At 46.8% G+C, this 26,655-nt stretch overlaps 1 protein-coding gene across 5 annotated transcripts in view; it reads left to right on the top strand.

The window, feature by feature from the left end:
• Positions 1–26,655, top strand: part of LSAMP (limbic system-associated membrane protein) — a 1,004,442-nt gene that overhangs the window by 873,841 nt on the left and 103,946 nt on the right. For all 5 annotated transcript variants that reach the window (XM_010567434.1, XM_010567433.1, XM_010567431.1 and 2 more), the window contains one exon: positions 22,092–22,217. In XM_010567434.1, the coding sequence (XP_010565736.1) occupies positions 22,092–22,217 (126 nt within the window). The remainder of the gene's footprint in view (positions 1–22,091; positions 22,218–26,655) is intronic.

The raw sequence follows: 26,655 nt of genomic DNA, 5'->3' as shown, positions 1-26,655 counted from the left end.
TGCAACGAACACCATGCAGAATTAAAACCTTTGCAAGTGAGCTAATACTTCAGATTCCTTATTTAGCTCTTAGCTAACTAAAAAATAGACTTCTTTTCTAACTTTACATTTGGCATTTGTATGGTACAGACTAAGGAACAGAATTTCATTTCGCTTATTCCAATTAAAACTAGTGTACTGTCTGCAGGATCTAGTAAGTCCTTATAAAGTTGCAAACAAAGGCTGAGAGATAGTCTCTGCCCTGCAGAGTCTACAGTTAAAATGGACCAGATAAAAAAAGAAGTGGTACAAAAAAAAGCGTTGCTACTCCCAGTGAGCTGAGGCATATGGAAAATTGCCCAAAATAAGAGCAAATGAGTGGCAGGGCCTGGCTCTGAACTGCTGTAATCAGTAGAATATTCTATTTTTGATAACTTCCTTGTCTTCTCTGTCCCTTGACACCCCTGTCCATTCAGAATTTTTTAGCATACATAAGCATACATTTTTTAGTGTACATACATTTTCTGCTTCTTTTTGCCCAGTTAAGTTTTAAATACCTTAAATTAAGGAGTTGGAGTAGGCACAAATGGACCACAGGTGATGGGAAGAAGGGACAGACAAAATTACTTACTTCTTTTTATTCCTGATAAGTTATTCTCTTTGGATTGCTTATTCTGTTTTGTCTTCCCTTAAAATTTTTTTGAATATACGACTACTAAATATAAGGGAACACAGCTGCCATAGGGGATGAGCTAGTCTTTCAAGTATTGTAGTCTTGTAATGGGAATGCAAAATTGCAAGGATTCACAACCATGAAACAGTTAACACTTTCAAATGCAGTCCCATGGCTTCCTGCATTTACAGTAAGGAGGGCCAATTCTGGCCAAGTTTTTGGGAGCACAGGGGGGACACTTCAGCGCTGGGTTAGCTGGGGACTTAAACATCAAGCTCTTCTCGGGCATGTTGTGGAATACAGTGGAATAAGCGTTGATCTAGTCTGGTCTTGGTGTTGAAGTGAGATGTTGTGCAGGAGCTGCTGTATTGTCCTCTTTTATGTTCAGATTTAGCAAGGTGAGGAATGCCCCTCCTGCTTTTTTTCCGCACCTTTGAGGTGCTGCAGCAGACCCGAATGACTTGTTCCACTGAATATGTAATCTTGGCGCCGCTAAGGAGAGCTATTCTTTCACCACATGGTGCCTTCATAATTCGTCTGAGATTTTACTCTTCTGCCATGTAACTTGTCTAGGTCCTAGGGAGTTTGCTGTCACCTTTTACTTCTTCAGCATTGCTGTTAAGCATATTGAATGCATGAATTTCAATGTGCTCCTTTCCTCTTCTTCAGTGTGGTTTCTTGGGCCTCAAATGAGGAAAGCATTATACTTGAAGCATTATTTAAGTTGATATACTTTAATCCACCTATGAAGATAGATATGGGCTGATGTGCCATCCCCAGTACAGGTGCATTCTAGATTGGGCCGTAGATAACATTGCCATCTAGTTAATAGCGTGCCAGGCTGCTTTACCATTACTCTTGTCTTGAGTTTAGACAACCCGCAGTTTTACATTCTTCAGTGCTTTGAGAAATCTGATCCAAAGTTGCACACCCATTCTGTCTGAAAAGTGATCTCTTCACTCCTCATGATCTTTCCTAACCACGAGCTGACTTTTTTCACCAGTAGAGCTAATTAACTTCTTCCATTCTTTTCTTTCTGCCCCTGTGCCTAATCCCTCTGTACCCCTGTATGGTCATCTGCCCTGATGGATGTTTGCAGCTCCTCCCAGTTGAGCATCATCCACCACTTTTATTAGTAAGCTACTTCTTCAGGCTTGTTAATGAAGATGTTAAGTGAAAGCAGACCTCACATGGATTCCTACAGCACCTCACTTACACACCTGCTTACAACTTTGCTCTTACATGCCCCTTGTCATTATCCCTTGTTTATGGCTCTTCAGGCAATTGCCAATCCGTGACAGTGCTCCTAACCCAAGACAGATTGAATTAAATTTGCTAGCAGGAGTTCATGAAGCACTGTATTAAACATTGCATCCTCTGAATTCCTTTCAACCATGAATTTTAAAAACAGTCTAAAAATAGCATCATAGGCCATGCATAGAACATACTGGACCCTCACAAGTTATAGAGTTGGGGCTTGAGAACAGATAATAACTATCGTTAGCGTGATGAATCTGGAAGACTGCCCTGGCTCAGGTCTCATCATCTCCAGGATTGACATTGCTTGTGTCATAATGTCAGGCCTGAGCTACCTGATTTGGAAGTTTCATCTCGTTTAGAAGCCACACTGGTTTTCCCCTTTGAATTAATAATTTAATTGCTGGTATAAGCAGTAAGTTAAATCTGTGCTTAGCACTTATCCTTGCTCCAAAAGTGGACTCCAAACTTGGCGCTACAGTGCAGGGTGAGAATTGCACCAGTGAGGTTCCCGTTCTGGTCTGGTTCAGGGAAAAATCACACTTTGGTACTAAATTTTCCCTGGTGATCAATTAATTGATCATTACTATTTATTGATTTTCTATATTTCCTACAATCTGCTGACTCTCTGAGGGCATGACTTTGAAGGAGTCCCAAAGGGTCAATATGTGAGAAGATTAAGCCAAAGGAGAGAGAAGAGCTAGCTGATATTTCTATGACTATTTCCTAAAAGGTGCAAGCCAAAATGGAAGTGGTCAGGAATGTATTACTGTGAATGATGAGTCAAAATAAAATTGGGAAAGTAGTGATCAGAAAACGTGAGATAGCTTCCTATTGGAAGATCAGTTCTGTTGGCGTCAAAGTGTTTTGCAGGAACTTGGTGATGCAACAAATTTTTTTGACAGATGAGTGTCACAACAAATCATTTTAACTTTATAGTTTCATTTCACTAATGTCAAAACGTTTAACTGCAGTGAGGCAAAAAGGTTTCCTTTTGACTGTACCATTACATTTAATTTTGTTTAGATTGGCACGTTAATTTTGATACCGTATATTTATACCTAATGTTGCAAATTGTTACAAAGCAGTGGGAAAGAACCCCCCTTCCCATGTTTTTGAAATACAGACTTCAAACATTTGCAGAGTTAAGTTTTCATCAGCAACAGTGACATTCTCTCACTGGGGCAAGTGTCCTACCCCACAGTGGCAAGAGGCAGTTTTCAAATATTTCTACCAGTGCTTCTTTCCTCTGAGCTCCATATACTTTTGGAGTTCTGTGTGCCTTGTCACATATAATTAGCAGCTGTTGAGTGAATTGATCAGTTAATTTCTCTCTCGCACTTAGATGCATTTAATCCATTAGCTGATAATTTGCAGAGATTTTTCTCCTGAACATTTCCTCACCTGTGTTTTATCAATAGTTAAATTGATTGGGTCACCATTACTCACTGCTTGTTCAAGCCCTGTTTCTTTGTTTGCCTCCTTCCAGACCATGTGGTATTTTAACAAGCAGTTGGCACCTCAGTCATTTAAATGTCATCATGAATGTCACCTCTTTTCATTTATTTATTAATTGGCATACCTACTATTGAACAGTCTTTCCAAATAAAAGTCCTTCTTCCTTTCTGTAGGCTCTAGCATGATCCCATCACTGCTTTACAATACTTTTATCTGTTCCTTGGCTAGACACAGATAAAGGCAAACCACCTTTGAGGTGTCCTGGGCTCCTCAGCAGTTCCCGGAGAGCAAGTTGGTCATGGTTGGTTTTAAACGGCTTTTCGAGGAAGGGAATTTTTCTGGCTAATACTCTTTCCTCTGCAAGGTATCATGCCTACAAATTAGGTTTTTTTATAAATAGGCCCAGAATACAGGACTGGTCTTTGCAAAAGCACAACCCTGGTCAAACTGTAGGGCGGTGAGTCTGAAATTCCGGGCTGTTATATTTGTACACTATATACAATAACCAAATAAGGGTATTACATTTGTACGCTATACAATAACCAAAAGGCTCAAGTGAGACCCAGGCTACTGGTGTGTACGCACACATACACAGCTGGGTCAGTCCTTGGTCAAAAGGCTTGGAAAAGAGAAGGGGCAGGGAAGGGAGGAAGAAGGAGGGTCAAGAGGGGTGGAACAAGTGGCTCAGAGCCACACGATGCTCATGGCAGAGTAAGAAGCTGGCCTTCTGCACCCCCAACCCAGTGTCCCACCGATGGACCTCACAGCCACCTGCCTCAACTGTGGTCCCCTCTGTTCCCTTGGGCAAGTCGCGTCACCTCTAAGGTGCTTCGTGTTCCTTTCCTGTGACGCTGGGATCATGACGCCAGCCCCTCTCGTGAACTTTTAATGTGTGACAGAGGATCCCGCATTCCCTGAGAGTGGCTCTCTGGGCACGGTCCTGAAGTCAGTGCTTCCTCAGCCTGGTGGGCTCGAGTGGAAATCATTAATGGGTGTACCTTCCATACACATGTACCTCTAGCTGGACGGAGAGGCTGTCTGAAGTGAAATTTTGCTGCTTGCTTCTCAACTTTGCACTACCCAAAGCCCTGCTTAGCTAGCGAGTGACATAGCCCTCTTACAGCCGTGAGCACTGCCACCAGGGCCAGCACCCAGGTGACAGGACACTATTAATGGTGTAGGTGCTGTTGTACCCACTCTAGCGTCCTGGTGCTCAGGGATTTACATGTGCGTCCCAATGCCTTTCTTCTGGGGAAGGGAGCTAGTGCTAGGCACCGCAAAGAGTCAGTGGGGCGACTTCAGGAGCAACGATGCCCATTAGGGCATGTGTGTGGTTAGAAGCGACTTCTTGTTTTGGGCAAGACATGCCCAGTAACCTTTCAGGGAGACAGGGATGCTTAAGTGTATCACAAGCCCCTACATGTGGCAAAAGACCCCCACGCCCGCGGCTTCGTGTTTCTACTCCTGTTGCTAAAGGGCTGATAATCAACTCAATACCCCTGACAGAAGATGACTAAGAACTGTGAGACTTCTTCCTTTCTCCCCCATAGTAAGTGAAAATCCATCAGACTGCCACGGGGACATCCAAGCGCCAAAGGTTGCTGGCAGTGAGGCAGCGTGCGTGGGCATGCTTTTGCAGGCTTGTGCCTCTTCCGTGGCCCTTCTCATCCGTCCCCCTCTTGCTGTGTTTTTCACGAAGATCCTTTCAAGATGAATTACACAAGTACTTCCCAGTCACCTATTCGTTTCTGCCTTCCTCATCCCTTTTCCCCTTCTGCCAACCCCCAATATCTTCTGCAGCTGTCACTACCTGTCTCTTCATCAAATATTCCTTATTCCTGTCATTTGTCTGTCAAATCTGTGTGTACAACTCTGGCATGTAATAGCAAGTACTGATTCCTGGGAATTCCTCACTTTCCAGCCTTTTCTCTAGGTAAATGGACCTGCTCGAAGCTCTCTGTGTCCCTCAGCTAAGATAGTGCTGCACTGTGCAGATTAGGATCTCTGGGTGTGACAGGGCACAGGGCAGCTTGCCATCAGTTTTTATGGCTTCTCTTAGCTCATCTCAGTACAAACTTTTTTTCTGTAGGCAGCCTTGCTCCTCAACCCACCCTTCTAGTTCCCCATTCTCTCTGGCTGCCAATGGCATCCTAGCAGGCACCTAACTCTGGCTTTGTCCTTCTCCCAACTCCTCTCCACTTAAAAAAAACAACCAAACAAACAAAACAAACAAAAAAACCCCAGACTATAAAACAAGCAACCTAAAAACCCCCACTCACCTTTGTGGGGAAACCTGAAGAGCAGAAGAGATGGCCCAACAGGTACTGTCAGGACAGAGAAAAAGAAACTGAGATGTCGGGTGCCTGATAGAATAGAATAATTTCAGTTGGAAGGAACCTACAGAGATCATCTAGTCCAACTGCCTGACCACTTCAGGGCTGACCAAGAGTTAAAGCGTGTTATTAAGGGCATTGTCCAAATGCCTCCCAAACACTGACAGGCCCGGGGCATCGACCACCTCTCTAGGAAGCCTGTTCCAGTGTCTGACCACCCTCTCGGTACAGAAATGCTTCCTGATGTCCAGTCCAAACCTCTCCTGGCGCAGCTTTGAACCATTCCCACGCGTCCTACCCCTGGATCCCAGGGAGAAGAGCTCAGCGCCTCCCTCTCCACTCCCCCACCTCAGGAAGCTGTAGAGAGCGACGAAGCTGCGCCTCAGCCTCCTCTTCTCCAAACCAGACGAACCCAGAGTCCTCAGCCGCTCCTCGCAGGACGTGCTTTCCAGCCCTTTTCACCAGCTTTGTTGCCCTGCTCTTGGCTTATTCAGGGACCTTCACCTCCTTCTTAAACTGTGGGGCCCAGAACTGCACACAGTATTCAAGGCCTCACCAGTGCTGAATACGGTGGGATAATCACCTCTTTTGCCTGGCTGGTTATGCTGTGTTTGATGCACCCCGGGATGCAGTTTGCGGTGATGTCATGGGGAAAATGTGGTATTTCCCTGGAGGGAGTGTGATGGATGCGGATGGATGTCCAGCTGTGCTGCAGGCTGCTTGCAGGCTGAGCTGAGCACCAGGCTACCTTCTCACTCCTAGTTCCTTCACTGAGTCATCTTCCCCCTTCAGTCTGTGACTCCCGGGAAGTCTGTGGACTTCAGAAAAACCCAAACCTATTGTCAGGAGAGTTCACTATACGGTGCGTGTACCTTTCCTGGGAGATTGCAAGGTGCCCTCAGAATGAGAAAGGTTGGAAGCCACCAGTTTAGATCATTTAAACTAAGTTATACGAACCCAAAGATCACAACTCCTGGAAAAGAAATGTCCACTTTACTTGAATGAGGAACATACCAGTAATTTCCCAGTAGGCCAAGCACAGCTTCCACTGTGCAAATGGTGAAGCAGATTAAAGCTGCCCTCAACTTTAATACAGTGCCTCAGCCTGAGGGCACTGCATCTGATCTGATTTGGGGACCAGCCAGATCAGAATGGAGCTCGGCTCAGCGAGATCCCTGTTCTCATTTGATATCAAATTGAAGGCAGCCAACAGAGCTACACCGCGCAGCTCAGGGGACCCCAGTCAGGACAGCTTTGTCATGGCTGTTCTGCAGCTTACAAACCACCAGCCAAATGAGAGCTCTCGAAGAGGCCGACAGGTTCAGGAGCAAGTGGCAGTATGTGTATATGTGCATATATGAGTATGTATCTATCTATACATATATACATATTCTAAGTATGTATATATTTTATATGTATATACACACCCAGAGATATCCACCTATGATAATTTTATGCCATACGTGTTATTTCTCCGCATGGAGCTGTCAAATGCTATGCATGTGCACACACACTTCTACCCATATTCTCCAAATACTCTGGACAGTTTTAAGTCTTCAGTGTTTCACTCAAGCTGAAAAGACTAGCTTCTCCACTTGTGTGGCTGAGTCAGAATTTCTCCCTGTTCGAAGGAGATACCTCTGGTGCTTCTGCTCGAGGGAGGAATGTGGGGTTTTTCCTTCCTCCTTCCTTCCCTTCCTTCTGTCCAAGCTCGGGGCATCAGTGGAGCACACGGCAGCAGAGGCCATGGGAGGAATGAATCTCAGAGCAGGTGGTGTCCTTCTCTTTCTTGGTGCAAAGCCTGGCAGTTGGTTGAGATCAGCTCATTGCAAGGAAGGGTCAGCGGACACGTCTCATCACATAAACGTAAACGTCTTTGGATGGCTACAAATGAGGTTACAGGGGGTCTCGGGTTGCTTTGGAAATCAGCCTCCGGAACTCCTAGACTCCGTGGCTGGTAGGAGGGAGGTTTGGACAGGAGTTGACCATCTTCCATATAAGCACAGGGGTTGTGCAAGCTCCTGTGTGGGGACTGGTGAGCTGGGGAGAGGAAGGAAAGGGAGTGAAGAGGTAGATAGACGCACTTCTCAAATAGCTGGCGCAGATGCTGTTCAGTTTGGGGGGTTTGGATAGCAGGGGGAGAGAAAGCATATACTTACCCCTTGTCTGGGTTGCTCTGGGCTCTACATTCTGCTGCCTGGGCAGCAGGTGAGGACATTGTACCCTTAGTTTTCCCATTCCTCAGTCACATCCAACAGACTTCACTGGAGTTCTAGGGAATGGCAGGAGCCCGTGAGCTCCTCCTGTAAGAAACGTGCAGGATCCTTTACCGAGTTAGTGACAATCTCCTTAGCTCTGCAGGAAGGCACCTTAGCGCAATGCTTCCCTGGTACAGCCAGCCAAAGCTCTGCATCTCAGTGCCGTGCTTCCGACTTCAAAGTCAGCAGAAGGCTTTATCACCCTCCCAGCTTTCCATCACAGCACCCCCTCTGTGCCGGAGATGCAGTTTCCATTTCTGCTTTCCATCACGTTCCCTCGGTCCTGCAATGCTGACTGTGCTCAGTGCCCTTTGCCTCCTCTCACACCAGGGGTATTTGGCTACTTGTTCTCAACATCTTCCCTCAACGTGTCAAGGGATGGCCCAAGGCAAACAGCACTATGCAAAGGCAAGTGTCTGCGCTGTTCCCCTTGGACTCCGGCAAGCCTCTCCCGTGTATTTCTCCTTCTTGAACCAGGTCTCTGTCAATCTCTTTACATTCTGCAGCACTGCTGGGTGGACAGCTTGAATCCAAAACGAGCTTTCCTGCCCAGCGTGATGGGGAAGCACCTCTCCTTCCCCATTGTCACTACTTCCTTCCCGAGGTAACTAATAAATTGCTCTGAGTCTTTAAATGGGCTGTTATTTCTTCCTTCCATCAGCACTCTCTCACTCTTGACTCGCAGTGCAGCTTCAGCTTCAATGAATTTATTGGCATGACAAGGTACACAGGTGATGCCGAAGTTGACAACTTAATTCATCAAGTGCTACTGTCTTTCTCTCATCGGCACTATTCTGTCGCTCCTTTCCTCTTCCCCCCTCCTCAGCTCTCCTTTCTGTCTGTCTGTCTGTCTTTCTGTCTGTCTCTCCCTCTCTCCCTCCTTCTCCCTCTAACAGTCTCCCCAGGTGATAGTTAGCTATCTCACACTCAAGACAGTCTGTCTCTCTTGACAAACGGAGCCGTCAATCAGAGGGCGCACCAGAGAGGGAAAGGAATTGGTCTTTACAGCATGTTGGCTGTTTCTTGCCTTTGCAGCGTGCACAGGGGTGGGGGTTGAGGGCAACAGTCTTCAAACTGACTTACAGAAGCCATGTTTGCTTTAAGGTTGGTTGGGGACTCCAGAAGAGCGAGTGGTTGTGTCACAGGGACACAGGAAAGGAGAAAAGCCCATCAACCCCAAATGTGGATAGGCAGGTAGAAATATCATTTAAGAAGAAATCCAACATCTTGACAAAATCCCCCCAGAGGATAAAGTCTCTGTTAAACAGAGTAGCAAATGATCTCTCCTTCTCGCCCCCCCAATCCCATAATCCTTTGTTGGCATGGCAATTGCCAAAGTATATAAAGAAAGAGACAGATCCCTCAGGTATCTGTCAGCACTAGATACAATCTACCCAGGACAGTGTGTGTGTGGCATTTAATCCTCCATACATCAAGCGTATGCCCAGGATATAGTGTCACACTGTATTTGCGCTGCATCCCTCGTGCCTATTTGTCATGAGTGTCTGCGCCCAATCCAGTGGCAGGTTGATCCATAGTGTGATGCCATCTCGGTTATATCTCTGCTTTTCCTCAGGCTTCGGCAGAGTTTTCATCATTGCGTTCTGATGCAAAGTTTCTTTATTTTTTTTATCACTCTTTGTACTTTAAGGAAATAATTTTTGCAGACTCCAGTATATCATGACCATCAGAATGGAAAGTGTGTGAGTGTATCCCTATCATCCATCAGTATCCCTAACTATATTGATTATACTTCTGTTCCTTTTCAGTTTGCACGATGTTTTGTGGGTCCTGCTTTTTCCCTTGGGCTTATGAACCACAGGGCTGATTTGCTCCTCCTTTGCATTCCCATTCATGTAAAAGAGTATTTTATCTTTACTTTATACCAGCAGTGAAGAATCAGGCCTGTTTCATCTGCCTGTGGATAGATCTGCCTTGGATTTGCCCTTTTTGCTGTACCAAGGAACTTTGCAGCACGATAATTCCTCATAAGGAACTCCCTTTAACAGTCTGAGGCTTTGCAGATATTCCTCCCCTGCTCCTTCCACTCACCTGTTGGAGCTGTAGGTGGTAAGGCGTCATACCTCTCGTGACACCAGTCGGGTACCAGTTCCTGGGGATGCCGTACGTCTTGTAAACAGTAGTTCCCTAAGAGCGAGAAGGGGAACTGAGCCTTTGAAAGGCAGAGTGACTTACTCAAGGTTGTAGCACAAGTGTGTAGCAGAACAATCACTGAACCTGGAGCACCAGATCTACTGAGTCCTTCACAAAGTCATTCCTCCCTTCATTTTTCGGTAGTGTTGCTGACCCTGCTGCTAACTGTGATATTACAAGTGCTCAGACATGGATGTGCTGTTACAGCAGAGAGACGTGGCTTATGTTTTCCGTGGGACTTAGTTTTTGATCCCCTGCTGTAGTGGAAGTATTTGCCGTTTTTTATTAGTGTTCTTTGTTGAACAGCAGGGTTGATCACCTCATTCCTGCTGTCTGGCCAGTAGCACTGGATTTCTGGGGTGGGGAGTATTTGCTTGCAGAACCTTAGACAAAAGTTGTCTGTAAACCTCTTGTCCCAGTCAACGTAAAGGTGCTGGTGACCTTTTCCAGGTGTAACCTCATCCTCCAGAACGGACAATGTCTACCTATTTCTCCTCTGTTTGATACTTGCTATTCTGAAACTTCTTAGCAAATTTTGCTGCTTCTTTCTTGTAGGCACCCGCATTTATAGCTAACCCTGGGCATCTGACAGCCAGCCTCCTCCCGGCCTCTCGGAATAATTTGGGTGGGTAATCCTGTTTGGCTCCAGTGGAAATTGAGTACCCGAGGCTCTTGTCCCCTGCATTTCTCTGCAATCCTAGCCTATAATGTGCTAATTATCTCAGTTTGCTAACACTGAGACCAGCACAAAAAAATTGTCAATTTTGAAGAGGGCAGACATGAACTCCACTAGGGGAAGAGGGACAGCCAGTGTTTTGATGTGTCTTGCTAAAGCTGCAGGCTATAAGGAATAAGCCTCATGCCTGGCAGTCTGGGAGAGATTCTCCTTTAATTGAAATGGCACCGGTAATGTGTTTACAGAGCAAAGTTCTTGGACTCCATCCCTCCCCTGCCTTGCGGTTGTCTGCACCTATACAGCACATCTTTACCACACAACAAAGCTTGGAAAAGGAAACAGCGGGAAAATTCCAGGACGTCAAGGTGCTGCTGCGCGTGGCTGAACCAAAACAGAGCGTTCTCTTTTGGCAGGAAACCTTGGGCAGCAGAAACTCTCGTCCCCAACAAACCTTGGCTCTGGGTTGGTTTGTGGGAAGATCACCGCAATCACATCTCAGCTCTAGCCAGCTTCTTACTTTGTTCAAGGACGCCTTTACTTCAGGAGTACTGTCTTTGGTTTTACCTCTTTTCTCCTGGATCAGACTTGGGTAGATGAGCGTTTCTGACAGAAAGGCTTCTTTGCCTTGAACTCTTTGACTTTGCCTTCTCAGATGGCTGATGATAACACCCTGGCCTTTAGAAAATATGCTGCTGCAGCTATCACCAAGCTCAACAATAGGTAACAGTTGAAGGTCTCACAGCTGGCATTTCACAACTGCGTGTGCTGGGGAAGGCCACCATCTGTGGATCCAGCAATAGTGACAATACAGGAATGTGCTGAGCAGCCCAAGCTGAAAAAATGTGGAGTTGCACTTTCAGTCTTTTTCACACTCCAAATTTGCGATTTTTTGGAGATGGGCATTTGTTTCAGGTTCATTGTTGCTTGAAATGTTTTTGGTTGGGCTTTTGGCATCAGAAGAGGCAGCTGCTCTCTGCTGGGACATTAGTCTTCTGATTGCTGATCTGACTACTCGGTGAAGCAGCTCTGGTGGCTTGTGCTAGAGATTGTCCAGCGCTTGCTGAACTGGACAAAGTGAATCCTCTTGCTGGGGAAACAGCAGTGGTTTTTTACCAGACGGATGTCCTAGGCCATGAGTTGGAGAGTTATAGATCAAAGGCAGCGTACAGTACTTTACCCTCTTCTCCAAGTCTGTGCACTTAACGCAAGAGTGAATTTTATCCAAAGCATATAAAGGTCTGGGTATGGGACTATTAGCTTTGTTCTTTATACTTTTGACTGGAAGCAAAACCAGCATTTCCAAAATGCTACTCCAGCTTTCTGCTCCCCTAGAAACCTGAAAGCAATCTTGAAAGGTGGTTACAGCAAGCTGTCCCGCTCCATTTTGCTAGATTCAATGCATAAGGAAGGAAACCCTGCTAATAAAAGATGGTTTACATGTACCGCATGCATTTGAGTTGAGTGAGAGGCTTGTCGCTGAGAAGCTGTCTGTCTCAGTTGAAACTGAGCCAGATCCTTGGGTATGTGGTATGCACAAGACGCTTAGAGCGTTGTATTTGCCACCCTGTGGCTTATCGCAGAGGCTGTGGGATAAACCACGGGCAGCCAAAGGAATCCGAGAACAGGGTTTGGAGAGAGCTGCCTTTTCTTTTCAGCCTGTATGTGGATGTCTGTGAGGTGGTTCACGAAGGCTGTTCTGTTGGTTCTACTCTCTGTCCCTAATGAGCTGAACATAAGCAACAGCATAAGATCTGAAAACAAACAAACAAAAACTTTGGCTCTGTTTCTCCTGCATGTAAAGCTACGATGGACAACCTCATCTTCATGCAGAGTGGGGTGTTAGCTGAAATTAACTTCCTCCTCCACTTGCCTAAGCAGGAAAATCCCAGTTGTCTTCCTAACGCATAGAAACCCTCTCTGAACCTGTACCTCTTGCCCTGCAATGACATAGGCTTTTCTCTGTTCTTTCTTCTCATACCTGGCCTGTGCTCCCTAGTCTACTTCCCAAAGAAAGAGTTAACAGGTAGGAGCCAAGGACTGCTGGGACTCGGTTAAAAAACCATAATCTTGCTTTTTGCTCTCAATTGGCTAATAAAGCATCCCTGTTCTGGCTGCAACACTTCCTTCAAGCCATCGCCCATTCTTGGTGTCTAAGAATTTGTCCGAAGGCTATTAACATCAAAGGAGGAGCTCCCTGGGCTCTGAATCAAACCCTAGAAAGGCTGCGTATTAGGACTCAGCTGCATACCATGTACATCCGACATGCTTAATGTTTCTGTGAAAAAGCTTTTCTTAACAAAATTCTCAGCGATGTCTTTGGAGGACCTGGACACTAAGGACAACTTTTGTCACAGACTTTATCTTCCAGGATGGCTGATTATATCTGCAGAAGGAAAGATTTTGTATTGTTTCAGTCCCACAAGTAAATGCTTCCCAGATTTTAAAAATGGTCTAAGGGAATATATAAACACACCTGAAACAAAGGCCAAAAGCTGTGTACATCTGTAGTCCTTAAAGTGTTTGGGATTAGGCGGCATTCCAAGGGTTAATCCCTGGGGATGAGTGTGGCAAACACTTGTGTTGTTGTTTACACATGTCCTGTGAAGAAGGCCCTGTTTTCACAGCAGGCCTCTCTAGGAGGGTTAGCCATAAAGCGCTTGCAGTCAGTTTTACAAGCGGAAAGAACCAGAGCAACACGAATGGCAAATGCACAGAGTTGTCCTTTAAAGAGATGAACCGCAGATAAGTGGATCACAGAAGTCCTGGCATAAATTTGCTATGTTAATAGAAAAGAAAAAAAAAAGTTTTGTAGCAAAGAACCAACACTTCATATCCAGAGGTCCAAATACGGTGATAAGGGGATATCAGGCATATGCCTTGGCTTGTGCTTTGTGCTTTCATTTACATGCTAAGCATGCAACTCAGAACCTGCTCTCCTGGGCTGCATCAGGATCCACAAATGCGGGTTCACGACCTTGTGCTTGGTGGGGAGACACCAAAAAGCCAGGCGTGGGTGAAATGCTATCAGCATTGGGTGAAGCCTGGAGTTCCAGGCTTGGAGCTGGAACTGCTTTAGGGTGAAAGGCTGGCATCTGGGTTTAAAGCTGAGGTTCTGGGCTAGGAGCAGGACTGAGACTGCTTTTATCCCTGTCCCATGGTGTCACCTTAGTGCACTGAAAAACAAGGCTGCCGTGCGACGTAAGCTATTCTGTTTTCTCTGTCTCTCAGTCAGGAAGTGAAATAATTTCTCTCCTGAAAATTTCATGGAGACAAGTTTTTAAAAAAATAAAATCAGTGGGAATGAATATAAGCAATAGAGCCCAGTTCTGTGCTGACTTTCCAACAGCTCAGGGATGGGACAGTCCAACAGGTTTACTCTCTGTGCTGCTCTCTGCTAAGAAACTATGTAGTGGACGTGTTTCCCATGCAATTTTATGTGGAAAAATAGTCCAGACACTTAACTGTATATTGGATGAGGCAGCGCCTTCTTTCGGAGAAAATGGTTTGGTTTCTCAGCTCTTACTCTCAAATGTGGTGAGCTCTGACACGCTACCCAGCTCAGCAAACTGGGAGGGCTTTCCACATGGCTTTGATTTACAGCATCCCATCTGCTTCTCTGCTCCCAGTCGATGCAATCCACGCAGCCCCCAGCTGGATTTAAAGAATTTCCTGCGTGATGTCTCAGTGGGTGAGGCTCAGCTGCACGGTGGGGGAAGCTCGCCAAGATGCAAGGCCCAAGCTAGCAGCCCCTCTGCCTCCTTCGGCCCAGCAACGGTGCTTGGATGGAGATCGGCCACCCTGGGGCAGAGCAGTGTGGGGACACGCGTGGGTTGGGAACTGCAGATCTCTTAAGTGGTTTCCATGCTCTGGCTGGGATGGACCCTTCCCTTAAGGCCACCAGGGGTGGACATAGCAAGGCACCCCCTGTCAGACAGTAGAAAGAAGCAATTTTTACACCTTGTAAAAACACCGTAGTGTATTTTGAGAGGTTTTTGGTTCTCAGGGGATTAAAAAACAAAACTAAGCCTTCAACGTTCGCCGCTACTTCACCAGAAGCTTTAATGCCGAGAGAGGCACTGGCAGGGTGAAAAAAGCCGAGCAGAGCAGAAGGTCAGAAGGATGTTTCAGAGTCCACTCTCTTTAATGAAGTTCAACAACCTCACTCTCTGCCCTCCCGCCCTGGCGACAGCTTCGTTTCCCTCTGGCTGAGGCTGCGGCATGAATCAGACCGTAAAAAACACATCTTGGGTCTCATGTCGCATTTTGTCTGCAAAGTGCTTCAGAAACATTAGCATGCCGCATCCCAAAGGGTGTCTGGATTTTACTTTCCAGCCCTCAGCTTGCTCCCTTTGCGGACCTAAGCAGCAACAAGCTGTTTCTTGTTATTGCTGTAAAGAGCTGTGATTAGCCTGCTGCACACATAAGAGGGAAATTAAACCATTTAGTTGTGTTTAGCAGCTCAGCCCCTTCTTCAGGCCCTCTCTCCCCACTAAACACTTCAACTAAACAATGACTAATGAGGCCAATTTGCTGTCAATTAATTGCCCCAGGAAAGGACCTGTAATTGTGGTGAGCAAGGTGGCAGCTCTAAAGCGTTCGAGGGCCGTATGATGGTCAGCGTCCCCCCTACCTCTGCCTTGGGGCTTATTAGCATCTTTGTGTTTGTTGCAAAGTGCTGTTAATTGGGAGCTGGGAACGAGGAAGTGAGAACTCTCAAGGCTAATTGATAGGCACCTGCGGAGGGCTTTAGTGGCTGCAAAGTTCCTTTGACTTTGGAGAGAAGTCCTGATGTTTTCTTTTTGCCCTGAAAGCCAGGGGCTCCTGTGGATTAGTGGGTGGAAGTCTTAATTTTCTGCAACAGGTGTGGGTCCTACTTGCCAATAGAGAGGAAGGTAAACAGGCTGGAGGAAGCAACTAATTAATGAGGATACGTGGAAGGGGTTGTGGTGACTTTCTCCGTTTGTGTTGAAGGTGCCCTTCTCGGGACAAGCAGTTAGAGTGCTTAAATTGAGCTTACGGGCTTTCTTAGGAATTTTCAGTACTGTTTGCTTCTGTGTCTTGGAGGGATTACATAGCTTTTGCTGTATCTTAGGTCCGTAGAGTAGGAGTAAGAGCTTTATTTTTTTTTAACGTATTTTGTGACTTACAAAATACCTGACTGTTAAGCAGTCTTGTAACTTCAGACTGGGGAGTAGCTGCCCCATGGTATAAGACTGCATCTAAGGGTCTTATGCAAAGCTCTGTTTGCCCAAAGGGAGCAGTCGGACCATCTGACCGTGAACTTCGTGTGAGTGTGTTTACAGGGCTCAGAGCCATCTTCCAACTAGATCTCCGCGTCCCTCTGTTCCCGTTTTTTCATCCTACCGTACCCGATTCGAGTTCCTAGTCCCGTGCTTCCTGCCCTTGTCTTGCAAACCCGCCCTCCTCCTGCACTGAGGTCTTGTGTGAAGCATCATGGAAGCAGAGGGCAACCGGTGCAGGAGCCAGAAACCGCCGTCCCATGCCTGTAAGTATCCCTTGCATATAAGTACAGCTTATGCCAAGCGGTGGTTGCCGTTCCTGTCACTTTATACCTGTGCTGTGTCTAGATGCTCTGATCAAAAGGCAGGTATTTGAACTGTTTGGGAGCTGTGGCATGGCCAGTTCCAGTATAAACTAAGTTAGGAAAAGACCTCTAGAAGCATTGCCGGTTATAGCCTTCAGCAAGGGTGGCCTTGATGCTTTCTTGTTCCATTCCCCATTGCATTCCTGGAAAGGTACTCAGGAGCTGGCCTTCTGGATGGGAACTCGCATCTCGTAGCCACTGGGCTGACTCGTTTACTAGGAGATTAGGGGTGTAGCACCGCTCCTTGCCTACTTCCTCCATAGCCTTGAATGCTAAAGCTGATCCAGCCCGCCCACACAATCCCAGGTAATATCTCAGGAGGAGTTTTGAGCTCTGAAGGGTTTTGGTCATAAAAGGCAAGGATAACAACATCTGATGTTTGCGTGTTCTCTTGTTTGTGGTTTCCTTGCTACCTCCCGTATGCGGCCCCTAGTTTGTAATGACTGCTATAGCGGGTGTTTTTGAGACACGGTAATGTTTTGTGGAAACAAATCACTTGCTTTCATCTTGAGAGCAACAGTGATTGCACTGGGGGAGCGCGCTCTATTTTTCATGTCTCAGGCTTTCTTATTATTTAAATTAATGTGAGTTGCAGTTGTCATGAAAGTGAAGGATTGACGGCAATTAACTAGAACGGGCTTGGTGTAAGCAGGTACTGCACAAAGCCTGTCCTGCCTAGCTCTGTCACTGCGCCTTGCCTTGGTCTTGAATTCCCGCGCCAGCTCTGCCCTCGCATCCCTCCTGCCCTGCAGTCGTCCCCCCCAGCTCTCCCAGCCCAGGGTGCCCTACAGCATCTCTGCCCTTGTCCCGCTCCTGCCTTGCGGGCACCCTGCTCTTCCAATGGGAGCTTCTCGAGGAGAATGGCTACTGGTTACTTCGGGGTTTGTTATTTACTGTCAGTGACATGTAAGATGAGACGCTGAGCTGGCATCAGGCTTGTCCTGTAGGTGTGAAATGTAGAAGAAACAAATAAGTGAGTTTCAAGCCATTCTTCTCGGAGCTCATTTCCATCTCTCCAGAATCTGTCCCTGGCATGGATAGGGCATCCTACCTTTCCAGGGATGGAACAGTGGGCTGTTACACTGTGATTCCTTTCATATCGGTCTCTGCTCCCCGCCCCATCCAGGGGGATCCTAAGCACAGGGTAATGGGTACCCCATATTACATTTATGCTGAAAGGGAGGAAAAAATCTGGCCATTTTCTCTTTTTCAACAGTACCAGAGAGCCTGGCAGTGCTTTCCCATGGTCCCTGGAGCCAGAAGGGTCCAGCAGCAGCCTGGTCTCTCCTGGAGCGACAAGTTGTTAGGCTGAGTATGAAAACGCCCGCAAGCACTGTTTAGCTGTAGTGCTTCCCCTACTGTAGGTCTGCAGGCTTTGGTTTTGCCTGTGCTAAAGGTTCAGAGAGGCCAGACGCAAAAGAGTTTTCCAGTTGAGGGTCAACGAGAGATGGCTGGGCAAAAGGACGCTGTGACACCCAGAAGATCCTGGTCCCAGGAGGTTTTATTCTCAGCAATCCTTCTTCCAGCAGTCTGGGAACTGTGAAAACATAACACAACTCACACATGGGAAAAAATAATAAGGTCAAAGCTTCTCATTTTAAGACTGTCCTAAAAAGGTCTGTGCAAAGTAATGACAAGCGCCAAGGAGGCAATGCTAACTGTTGCTGGTGCTGACAGTTTTGGCATTTTAACATGCTGGCTTGACACCCTGAAAATTAAAAGTCTCTGACTTTTTATCTGAGTGAAATTACTGTCCACTAAGATCCAGTCATTTTTAATGCAGCTGGCTTTGGATTCTAAGCAGATGAAGCCAAATCAGGTTTTAAATTCACAGGGAAATTATTTCCTGCCCCGTTTCCCCTCTTCTCAGCCTTTCCTTGCCCTCCGACCAAGGTGGCAGCTGAAAGGAACCAGCCATTATACTTCTAGCAGGATTTCAGCCTTTGGATGCCCTTTTCTCCCTCATCTGAAAAAGTGGCATGCCAGATATGACCATCTGGACACATGCTTCTCCTCTTGGGCATTTGGTCGGCATGGTCAGATCTGTTTGTATTTGCTGAGTTTACTTGATCCTCTGCAAACTAAAATGACTTGATGGCTTTGGAAAGTGGCAGGGTACGCATGTCCTAACCGCAGCTCTGTTGCTGGTGCCCCGTAGTGGCTTTTGCTGCTCTCTCCTCAACCATTTTGGCTGGCATAGCACCATTCTGCTAGGAGCTCAAACTGGCCTACGGCTCTATCTGCTAGTCCTGCTTGAGCTTAGTCCTTTTTGGTTTGTTCGTATGGCTTTTTTCCTGATGCAAATGTTAACCCCTTGAGGTTAAGATAAAATCCCAAAATGTGGTCTAGCCACTGGTTTTACTCCCGGGCTCTGCTTATCCATGTTTGCCAGCACACCATGGAGAAGCTGTGCTGAGGAGGCTCCGAAGTCACCGTCCTTGTATCCCAGAGCCGCTGGGACACAACTCTTGCAGAAATAGCAGCCTCCCTTCTTCTTTCCCAGACTAAGCCCCTCTGTCCTCTCCAGTGCGTGTTGGTCTCGGACCTGCAACGCAGTATGTACTACAGGTAGCTGTGCTGCTACAGGACTGAGGTGGCCCTCCACATTGCTTTGTTCCCTGTAGTAAAAGTGGCGGCTTGGATTTCTGCACCAGAACTTGCAGGGCTCTCCCAACCTGCAGCTCAGCTGGCAGGAGTGATGGGTCTGTCTGTCGTGAGCTGTGAGACAGGGGACTCCCCTCATATGCTGGGACAGAAAGGAGAAGGAGAAAGCGCTTCTGAGTCCTGCTGACTCCGTGCCGAGCCAGATCTCGGCGTGGTGCTGCAAGCCGCCTCTCTGCTTTGGTGTGCCGTGAAACAACGAAGCCACAAGCATCTCTTGGACGAGGCAGGGTATTTAATTTCCCAACTGGAGCATTTCCTTTCTGCTGCCCTTTATGCAGTCTTGGGGTATTGGTTGGCAAAGGCACTTGCTTACTTTCCAAGACCACCGTGTGATTGTTGTTTTGTACTGGCAGGCATTTGCTGTGCAGAATGGGTGTGTGATAAAGGGGGAGGAGGCACAAAATGGATCTACAGTCAGTGAAACTCTCACGTACCCCTCAATATGGTGGGATTAAATTCTTTGACAACGTCAGCGTTCTCCAACAATGTTTATTTTGTTTTGTTCTGTTGCCTCCTACGTCTTCCTACACGCGCAGACACACTGCCAATGGCTCGCAGTGAATCACCAACGTAAAATGTAGCAGGGCTTGTGTTTGTCAGGGGATTTTGCTTTCAGAGGAAGTTGAATTTGAGAGGCTGGTTTTCTGCTATGCTTTTCTTTACCCAGTATTGTGCTGCTAGGGCGGTGTCCCTACTCCGAAATTCCTTCTCTCCAGGGAAGGGGACCCTGGTGCAGTCAACCATTCCCCCAACATGCCTTGCTTTGGTTTCTTTGCCATGAGCTGACGAGCCATCAGCTCCAGCTCTTGAGCAGCAAACCAGCTTCCAAGGTCCCTTCTTCCTTCCCGTTGCCAGTTAGAGCAGGCCTCATCCTGGTGAGTTTTGTATATCTTCAGGGATGGAGTTTCCACCAACTCTCTGGGGAACCTGTTCCTGACTCTGACCTCCCCAAAGTAAAAGCTTTTCTCTCATTTTGAGTCAGAATTTTCCCCAAATTGCAGCTCATGTCTTCTGCTTTTTGCTGTTCGCTCTGCACCTCTGAGAAAAGCCTGCCTCTCTTCTCTGCACCCTCCCACTAGTTATTTGTAGACAACAATAAGATCTCCCTTCAGGCTGAACAGACCCAGCTCGCCAAGGTTCTCCTTGTACGTCAGGTGCTATAGCCCTCTGTTCTTCTTGGGAGCCCTCCAGTGGACTTGCTCCAGTATGTCAATGGCCTTCTTGTACTGGGGAGCCCAAAACCCATGTAGTGCTTCAGATGCTAACAGGCACCATTTAAAGGGATATAATAATTTCCTTCCGTTTATGGGGCTACACTCTTGCTAATACAACCCGGGATGCTTGGTCTTTGCCACAAGGGCATACTGCTAACTCACGCTGAACCTGTTGGGCCCCCACATCTCCTGGACTTCTTGAGCCTGGCACTTTCACCCTTCCAGCAAATATCAGGGTGGTTGAAATCCCTCACCAGGGACTGTGATTGTGAGACTATTTCTATCTGTCTAAAGCAGTCTTTGTCCACTGCTGCTTCTTAATCAAACAGTTGGTAGCAGATACCAACCAACAGGGGTGACACTGTGATATCCTCTGATCCTTATGCCTAAGCTCCCAGGTAGTTCACTGCCCAGAGCTGGGTGCACTCCAGCCACTCCTTTGCAGAGAGCACACCTCATTCCCTCGCCTTTTCAGCCTATCTTTCCCAAAAAGCCTGTATCCATCCCGTACAGCACTGCCAGCCCCTGTCCCTCCAAGGGGGTCCCACGGTCATAGATGCTGAAACGTTGCCCGTGAATTTGGGGCCTGCGGAGAGGGGCTAATGAGCTGTGGGTTGTAAACAATATTCCTGTGAATCCAGCAACGCAGCTGGAAGTGGTGAGTTGCTCTCGTCAGGCTTCATTTCCCTTTTCCCCACCTAGCTCGTAGGCAGCTTTGCCTCAAAAGGACCATCAGCCACTCCTGCCAAGGAGGGGGAAGGGGAGGCTGTCTGTTTACTCTGTGGTAAGCAAAGCAGAAAATGATGTTGTTTCATTCCTCGCTACACACAAATTCAGAAGCTGAAAATATATATAAAAAAAAAAATTAGAAGATTCCTTTTTAGTAAAACTCCCTCCCCACCTCCGGGGTGTGAAGCATGGAAGCAAGACTTGGATGTGAGAGAGGAGAGATTGCAACAGCCTGGTCTGCTTGGAGGCTGATACACTGGCACGTTCCTCACCTGGAGGTACCTGTTCAGGTCCCAGCGTGGTCACTTTGGTCCTGTGACACAAACTCAGTTAGCTTGGAAGGCCTTTAAGGATCCTGAACGCCCGAGCCATGGCTGGTCTTGTGAATCTTTAAAGACCCTACCATGTTTTTGGTGCTGTGCCATGTTAGGTGCAGTCAGCCAGAAGCTACATATTGTGGGCAGCCCATGGTGGATCCCTCTTGGCTGGAAGATGTTGCAAAAACCTTCCCATTAGCCACGGTGCATGTCCCCACTTCTCACCTCGTCACGGCAGTCACAACAGAAATGAGCGTAACAGCTCTCTGGTTCAGTTCCTGGTGAGCATTTGGTTACGGGAGCAGCAGAGCAGGGTCCTGGCTAGCAGCATGGGTTCTGTCTGCCCATGGGAGGTAGCAATAACTGATATACCCTCTGAGTCAGTGCCTTGAGGCCTGGCACCCTGCAGGAGGCTGTAGAACTGCATCTGGGGCTGTTTGGAGTGTAAAAATTAGCTGGGACAGTGCTTGGAACCTGCCGACTCCCTCCGTGCAGCCTTGGGGCAGTGAGGCAAGTTCTTAGAGGTTATTTTATGAAGTCCCTCAAACCTGTCCAAACACAAAGCATCGTAGTTGTAGCAAAGGCCATTTCTACCTGCAGATCCTTGAAGCAGCAGTACATATTATTCTGATATAATTTCAGAAACCCAGGTGGTAATGAGGAGCCCAGCCTGTGAGAGGAGTCTGTGGCTGCCTCTGGTTAATAGGTAGGAGTCAGACAGGCTACCCTCCAGAAATCTGCGTAACGAGGTCCAACTTTCTTTTGTCTTCCCAGTTCCACCAAAGATCTCCAATATCTCCTCGGACATCACCGTGAACGAGGGCAGCAACGTGACCCTGGTTTGCATGGCAAATGGGCGTCCTGAGCCTGTCATCACCTGGAGACACCTCACCCCAACAGGTAAGAGACCCAACTGGACTTGACTGTGCTGTTGATTTGTGAACTGTACAGTAGTTTCCTTCTCTTCCAACGTCAGCAGAAAATTTCAGTAGCAATACAGGCAGCTGTAAAAAAAGTGGCAAGAATCTTAAATGCACTGCAAACTTGTTTTGCAGTGTGATTTCCCAGGCACGATAACCAGGTTGTCTGAGGAAACAAATGAAATTACTTCAGTAATGCTCAGTAGATGCTCTACAGAATTGGACCTGTAATTCTATTTAGCTTTGGTCTTCATCTAGTTGTCCCAATCTCTACTGCTGGTCACACACAGCACAGTGGTGGAGACAAAACACTGCTCGTGCCAGAGAGAGGGGAAAGGATTTCTGTTTAGATATTACATAGAAGAGGTTCTTTCCAAAAACCATGGAATTTGGTTCCCACTGATTTGCCTTAAAAGGGAGGGGCAAACAGTGGCACAGGTGATTTCATATTATTCTCCACTTTGGTAGACAGTCTTCCTGTGTCTTGTGAAGTGAGTAAAGAAGGCATTTTGTCTGCAAGATGAGTGAAGAGCAGGGTGGAGGCAGAATAAAGGAGAACTCACCAGCTTTGTTCTGCTATCTAACTGTGCCTTCCACGCTTGAGGACATGGCAAGCTTGGAAGGAGAGTATCCTTTCAGTAGTCAGACTCCACGGGGTTAGCAGCTTGGATTGCAAGGAAACCTTCACCCCCTAAAGATTTATCAGTAGGATGGGAACAAGAGGTAGGTTTCTCTTCCTCTGTATCATGTCCTTTGAGGAGAGAAGAACTCTTTACCTGATTTCTTTTGCCGTCAGACATTCTTTCATCTAAAATGCATGGGGAAGGCATTGATTAGCTCCATATGAATAGTATTCTGTGATATTCCCATATATGTAAAAGGTTAAAGAGGGCTTGAGGTAGGCAGAGTACAAGCTTTCTGCCTGTGCTACAAACAGTCAAGCTGTCTACTGCAATTCAGCAGCCAGAAAAAGGGAGGGCATTGCAGAAAAGAAAGTTGGAGAGAGAAAGGTAGAGTGGCACATTGAAAGAGAGCTCAATCCAAAGGCTGCATTCAGAAGCCCCTGGATTTGGGGCCTGCGGTTCAGATTGGGTTACTCAGATTTCCTGTCTCATCCCTTCAGCCAAACCAAAGTCCTCCTGAGCTTCGCTGTATATGAAAGCCAGATATGCAGCTTGTATTTCTGGCCCATTTCTTGCAATGCTAAAAGAAGGAAGATGGGGAAAGACTGCCAGAAAGAGGTCGGAGGAGCAGAGTTGATGAGGGGAACACTACTCCTCTGTGGTATCATCTTCACTACCTGACTCTCCTCTTTCGCTATGTTCAGTATTGAGCATGACTGCGCCATTAGCATATATAGGGAAATAGATCCTATTTTTTTCACTTTTAATTATGTACGTAGGATCTTATAGCTCTGGCATTTCTGCTCTTAAGATGTATTTCATATCAAATCTTCCATCTTGCTGCTGCATCAGTCTTCCGGTCCTCCATCTAACTCTTTCTTGTATACAAGTAGGAGATACTCCCTAGCTATTCCGTGAGCACAGCCTAACCTTGTCCAAGTTAAGGGCATTACAAGGAGGCAAGCTTAAATCTTCATGAAAACTAAGTCCTGGTATATGAGATGCATTGTTCAGAGCAGTAATAAGAAGATTCTTGTACTGACTCATCACTTTGGCTGCATGTTCGTGCTTTGTGGTTTTTTTTCCACTTGTACCACCGACTCCATTGTATCAGACACAGACTTTTTTTCTCCTTTTAAAAAGGCTCCTCAGAGCAAATCTTCATTCTGGCTATCCCCTCTGGTGAGCAACAGGACTGGGGAATCCCATCCCTGCTTTGATTCTAGGGTCAGTTTTCCTGGATCTGTTTTTCAGGTTTCCAGCATGCTCCTGCACACTTTTTCTCCCATGCCTTGTGTCTCAGAGGTGTTGCCTCGTTAGCATCCATCCGTGCCATCTCGCCGACCCCCTTCCAATCCATCCTCAGTCCTCCCCTCTACAGTGAAACCTGCCAAGCACCCCCTTCCTAAATGACTAGAGCCAGGGATGGAGGGCAGGCTCCATCCCAGTCTGTCACCTCCATGTCTCGCTGCTTGTTGTTCTCTCTCTTTTGCCTCATCTCAATCCATCTGGTACCTTTTATGCATACAGAGGAACTGCTTTCAGGCAGACATCAGGTCTTTGTGCAGCATGTAGCCCAATAAGACGCTTGTCCCAAAATGGGGGACAGAAGGGCTTCTTTTAAATGTTTTCCTTGAGGTTGACAATTAATATAAGTTCCAAATCTATTCCAGAGCTGCTGCAGTTAGAAACACGTCTTGTCTTGGAATCTCCCTTTTCCAGAACTGTAAGGCATTTTGGCTCTATTTATGCTAGTTTTGAAGACATCTGTTATGCATCAAAGAGCTATTTTAGATCATTGTAAAAGTTTCTAAAATATGTCTCTCTCCTTGGATTTTTTTTTTGCGATTAAACTCGTGACTGCAGAACTGGAAGAATGAACATTACTGAGCTTGTGTAGGAGGTTTTGAATGGACAGGTTTTGAAATTAAACCAGCATTGGGGGGCGAGAGGGCCAAATTGCTTTTTCTTTGTGCACTCTCCTCAAGGAGTTCATTAGCGAATTTGTCTGCTGTTTCTTTCTGTCATGGTTTAACCCCAGCCGGCAACTGAGCCCCACACAGCCACTCGCTCACTCCCCACAGTGGGATGGGGGAGAGAATCGGAAGAGCAAAAGTGAAAAATCTCATGGGCTGAGATAAAGACAGTTTAATAGGTAAAGCAAAAGCCACACATGCAAGCAAAGCAAAACAAGGAATTCATTCACCACTCCCCATGGGCAGGCAGATGTTCAGCCATCTCCAGGAAAGCAGGGCTCCATCACGTGGAACGGTGACTTGGGAAGACAAATGACACAACTCCGAACATCCCCCCCTTTCCTCCTTCTTCCCCCAGCTTTACATGCTGAGCATGATGTCCTATGGTCTGGAATATTCCTTGGGTCAGTTGGGGTTAGCTGTCCCGGCTGTGTCCCCTCCCAATATCTTGTGCTTCCCTCAAGCCTCCTCACTGGTGGGGTGGGGTGAGAGAAGCAGAAAAGAACTTGACGCTGGGTAAGCACCGCTCAGCGGTGACAAAAACATCCCTGTGTTATCAACACTGTTTTCAGCACAAATCCAAAACACAGCCCCATACCAGCTACTGTGAAGAAAATTAACTCTATCCCAGCCAAATCCAGCACACTCTCAGTCATTGACTTCATCAGTAGTGTTTGTTGGCTAATTACCTGAGTTAGGACCACAGAAATGATTTAGTTCTTGTTCGCTGGGAAGCGGAAGGTACAAATGCAAAGGGAAAGCAGTGTTGCTACTTATGTAGAGAAGGCAGGGATGCATGTGATAGTTCATTTAAATGCTGCTGGGCCTCAGGAGTGATCATAGCCCACTCATCTGTCTATCTGGGATGTTAAAAAAAATTGCTTTATAAAATGCTGTATCACTTCCTTTGCTGGTCCTACACTGAGTAGTTGAACTAGGCGTTTTTCTCACATCAACTATAAGTCCCCAAGCCCTGAAGCGACCCACAGAAAAAAACCCTCTCCTTACCCTGTGAGATAGCTAGAGTGTGGCTGTGGTTGTTGACTGTACCACTGACACCTGGGAGGAAGGCAGGTAAGGGGAAAAATACTTTAATAATTCCTGTAGCCGATGACAATATAGATCAGCTTTAATTTAATGAAAGCAGGAATGATGTTCCTTGGAATGATGCAAGTCCTTGCTCTCCACCTCTATTCCTATTCAGGTGACTCACTGATTGGGTTTTGACAGAGCAGGTGAAGAGAGTCAGCCAGACCCTGTTCTTTTTTTATCTGACAGGCCGTTATGCTGTAGGCAACCTGGTCTAACTAGTTGTGGATAGTTAATAGGCATTGCCTGGGAGCACAAACAGCTTCATTAGGTCTTCTCCTCCAGCCAGCAGAGCTCTCTTCTGGGTTCACTGACCTGCAGCTTCCAGCAGCAGGCCAGCACCTCCCTGGTCATAGTCAGATTCTTCTCCTGTGATTCAGGACACAGCTGCAGGCTTATTAAGCCTGCCTTGCCCTATGACTTATGCCATCCCAGTTTGTGATGGTAAGCCATGGAAAAGACCGTAGCAGCCCTCTGAACTGGATTTGTCAGGAAACTCTGATTTCTCCAGTTAAGTGGGGATGAGTATTGATGATTTTGTATACAGACTACACGAGTTAGTAGTTGTCAGCATTAGAAATATTTCACTAGGGGATATGCTATAGGCTTTCATCTCTTGAAAGGGACAAACCCCAGATTCTCCCCTCTGTGACTTTGCACAAAGAGTGGGTGTTATCCTGTTGTTTTCTTCTCCTTAATATTAACTCATAACCAACATGATCCATGGCCC

This window comes from Haliaeetus leucocephalus, unplaced genomic scaffold, assembly GCF_000737465.1.
Source record: "Haliaeetus leucocephalus isolate CR32 unplaced genomic scaffold, Haliaeetus_leucocephalus-4.0 Scaffold228, whole genome shotgun sequence".
NCBI lineage: Eukaryota > Metazoa > Chordata > Aves > Accipitriformes > Accipitridae > Haliaeetus > Haliaeetus leucocephalus.
The sequence above is the reverse complement of the archived record's forward strand: the minus strand, read 5'-3'. Positions and strand labels throughout refer to the sequence as shown.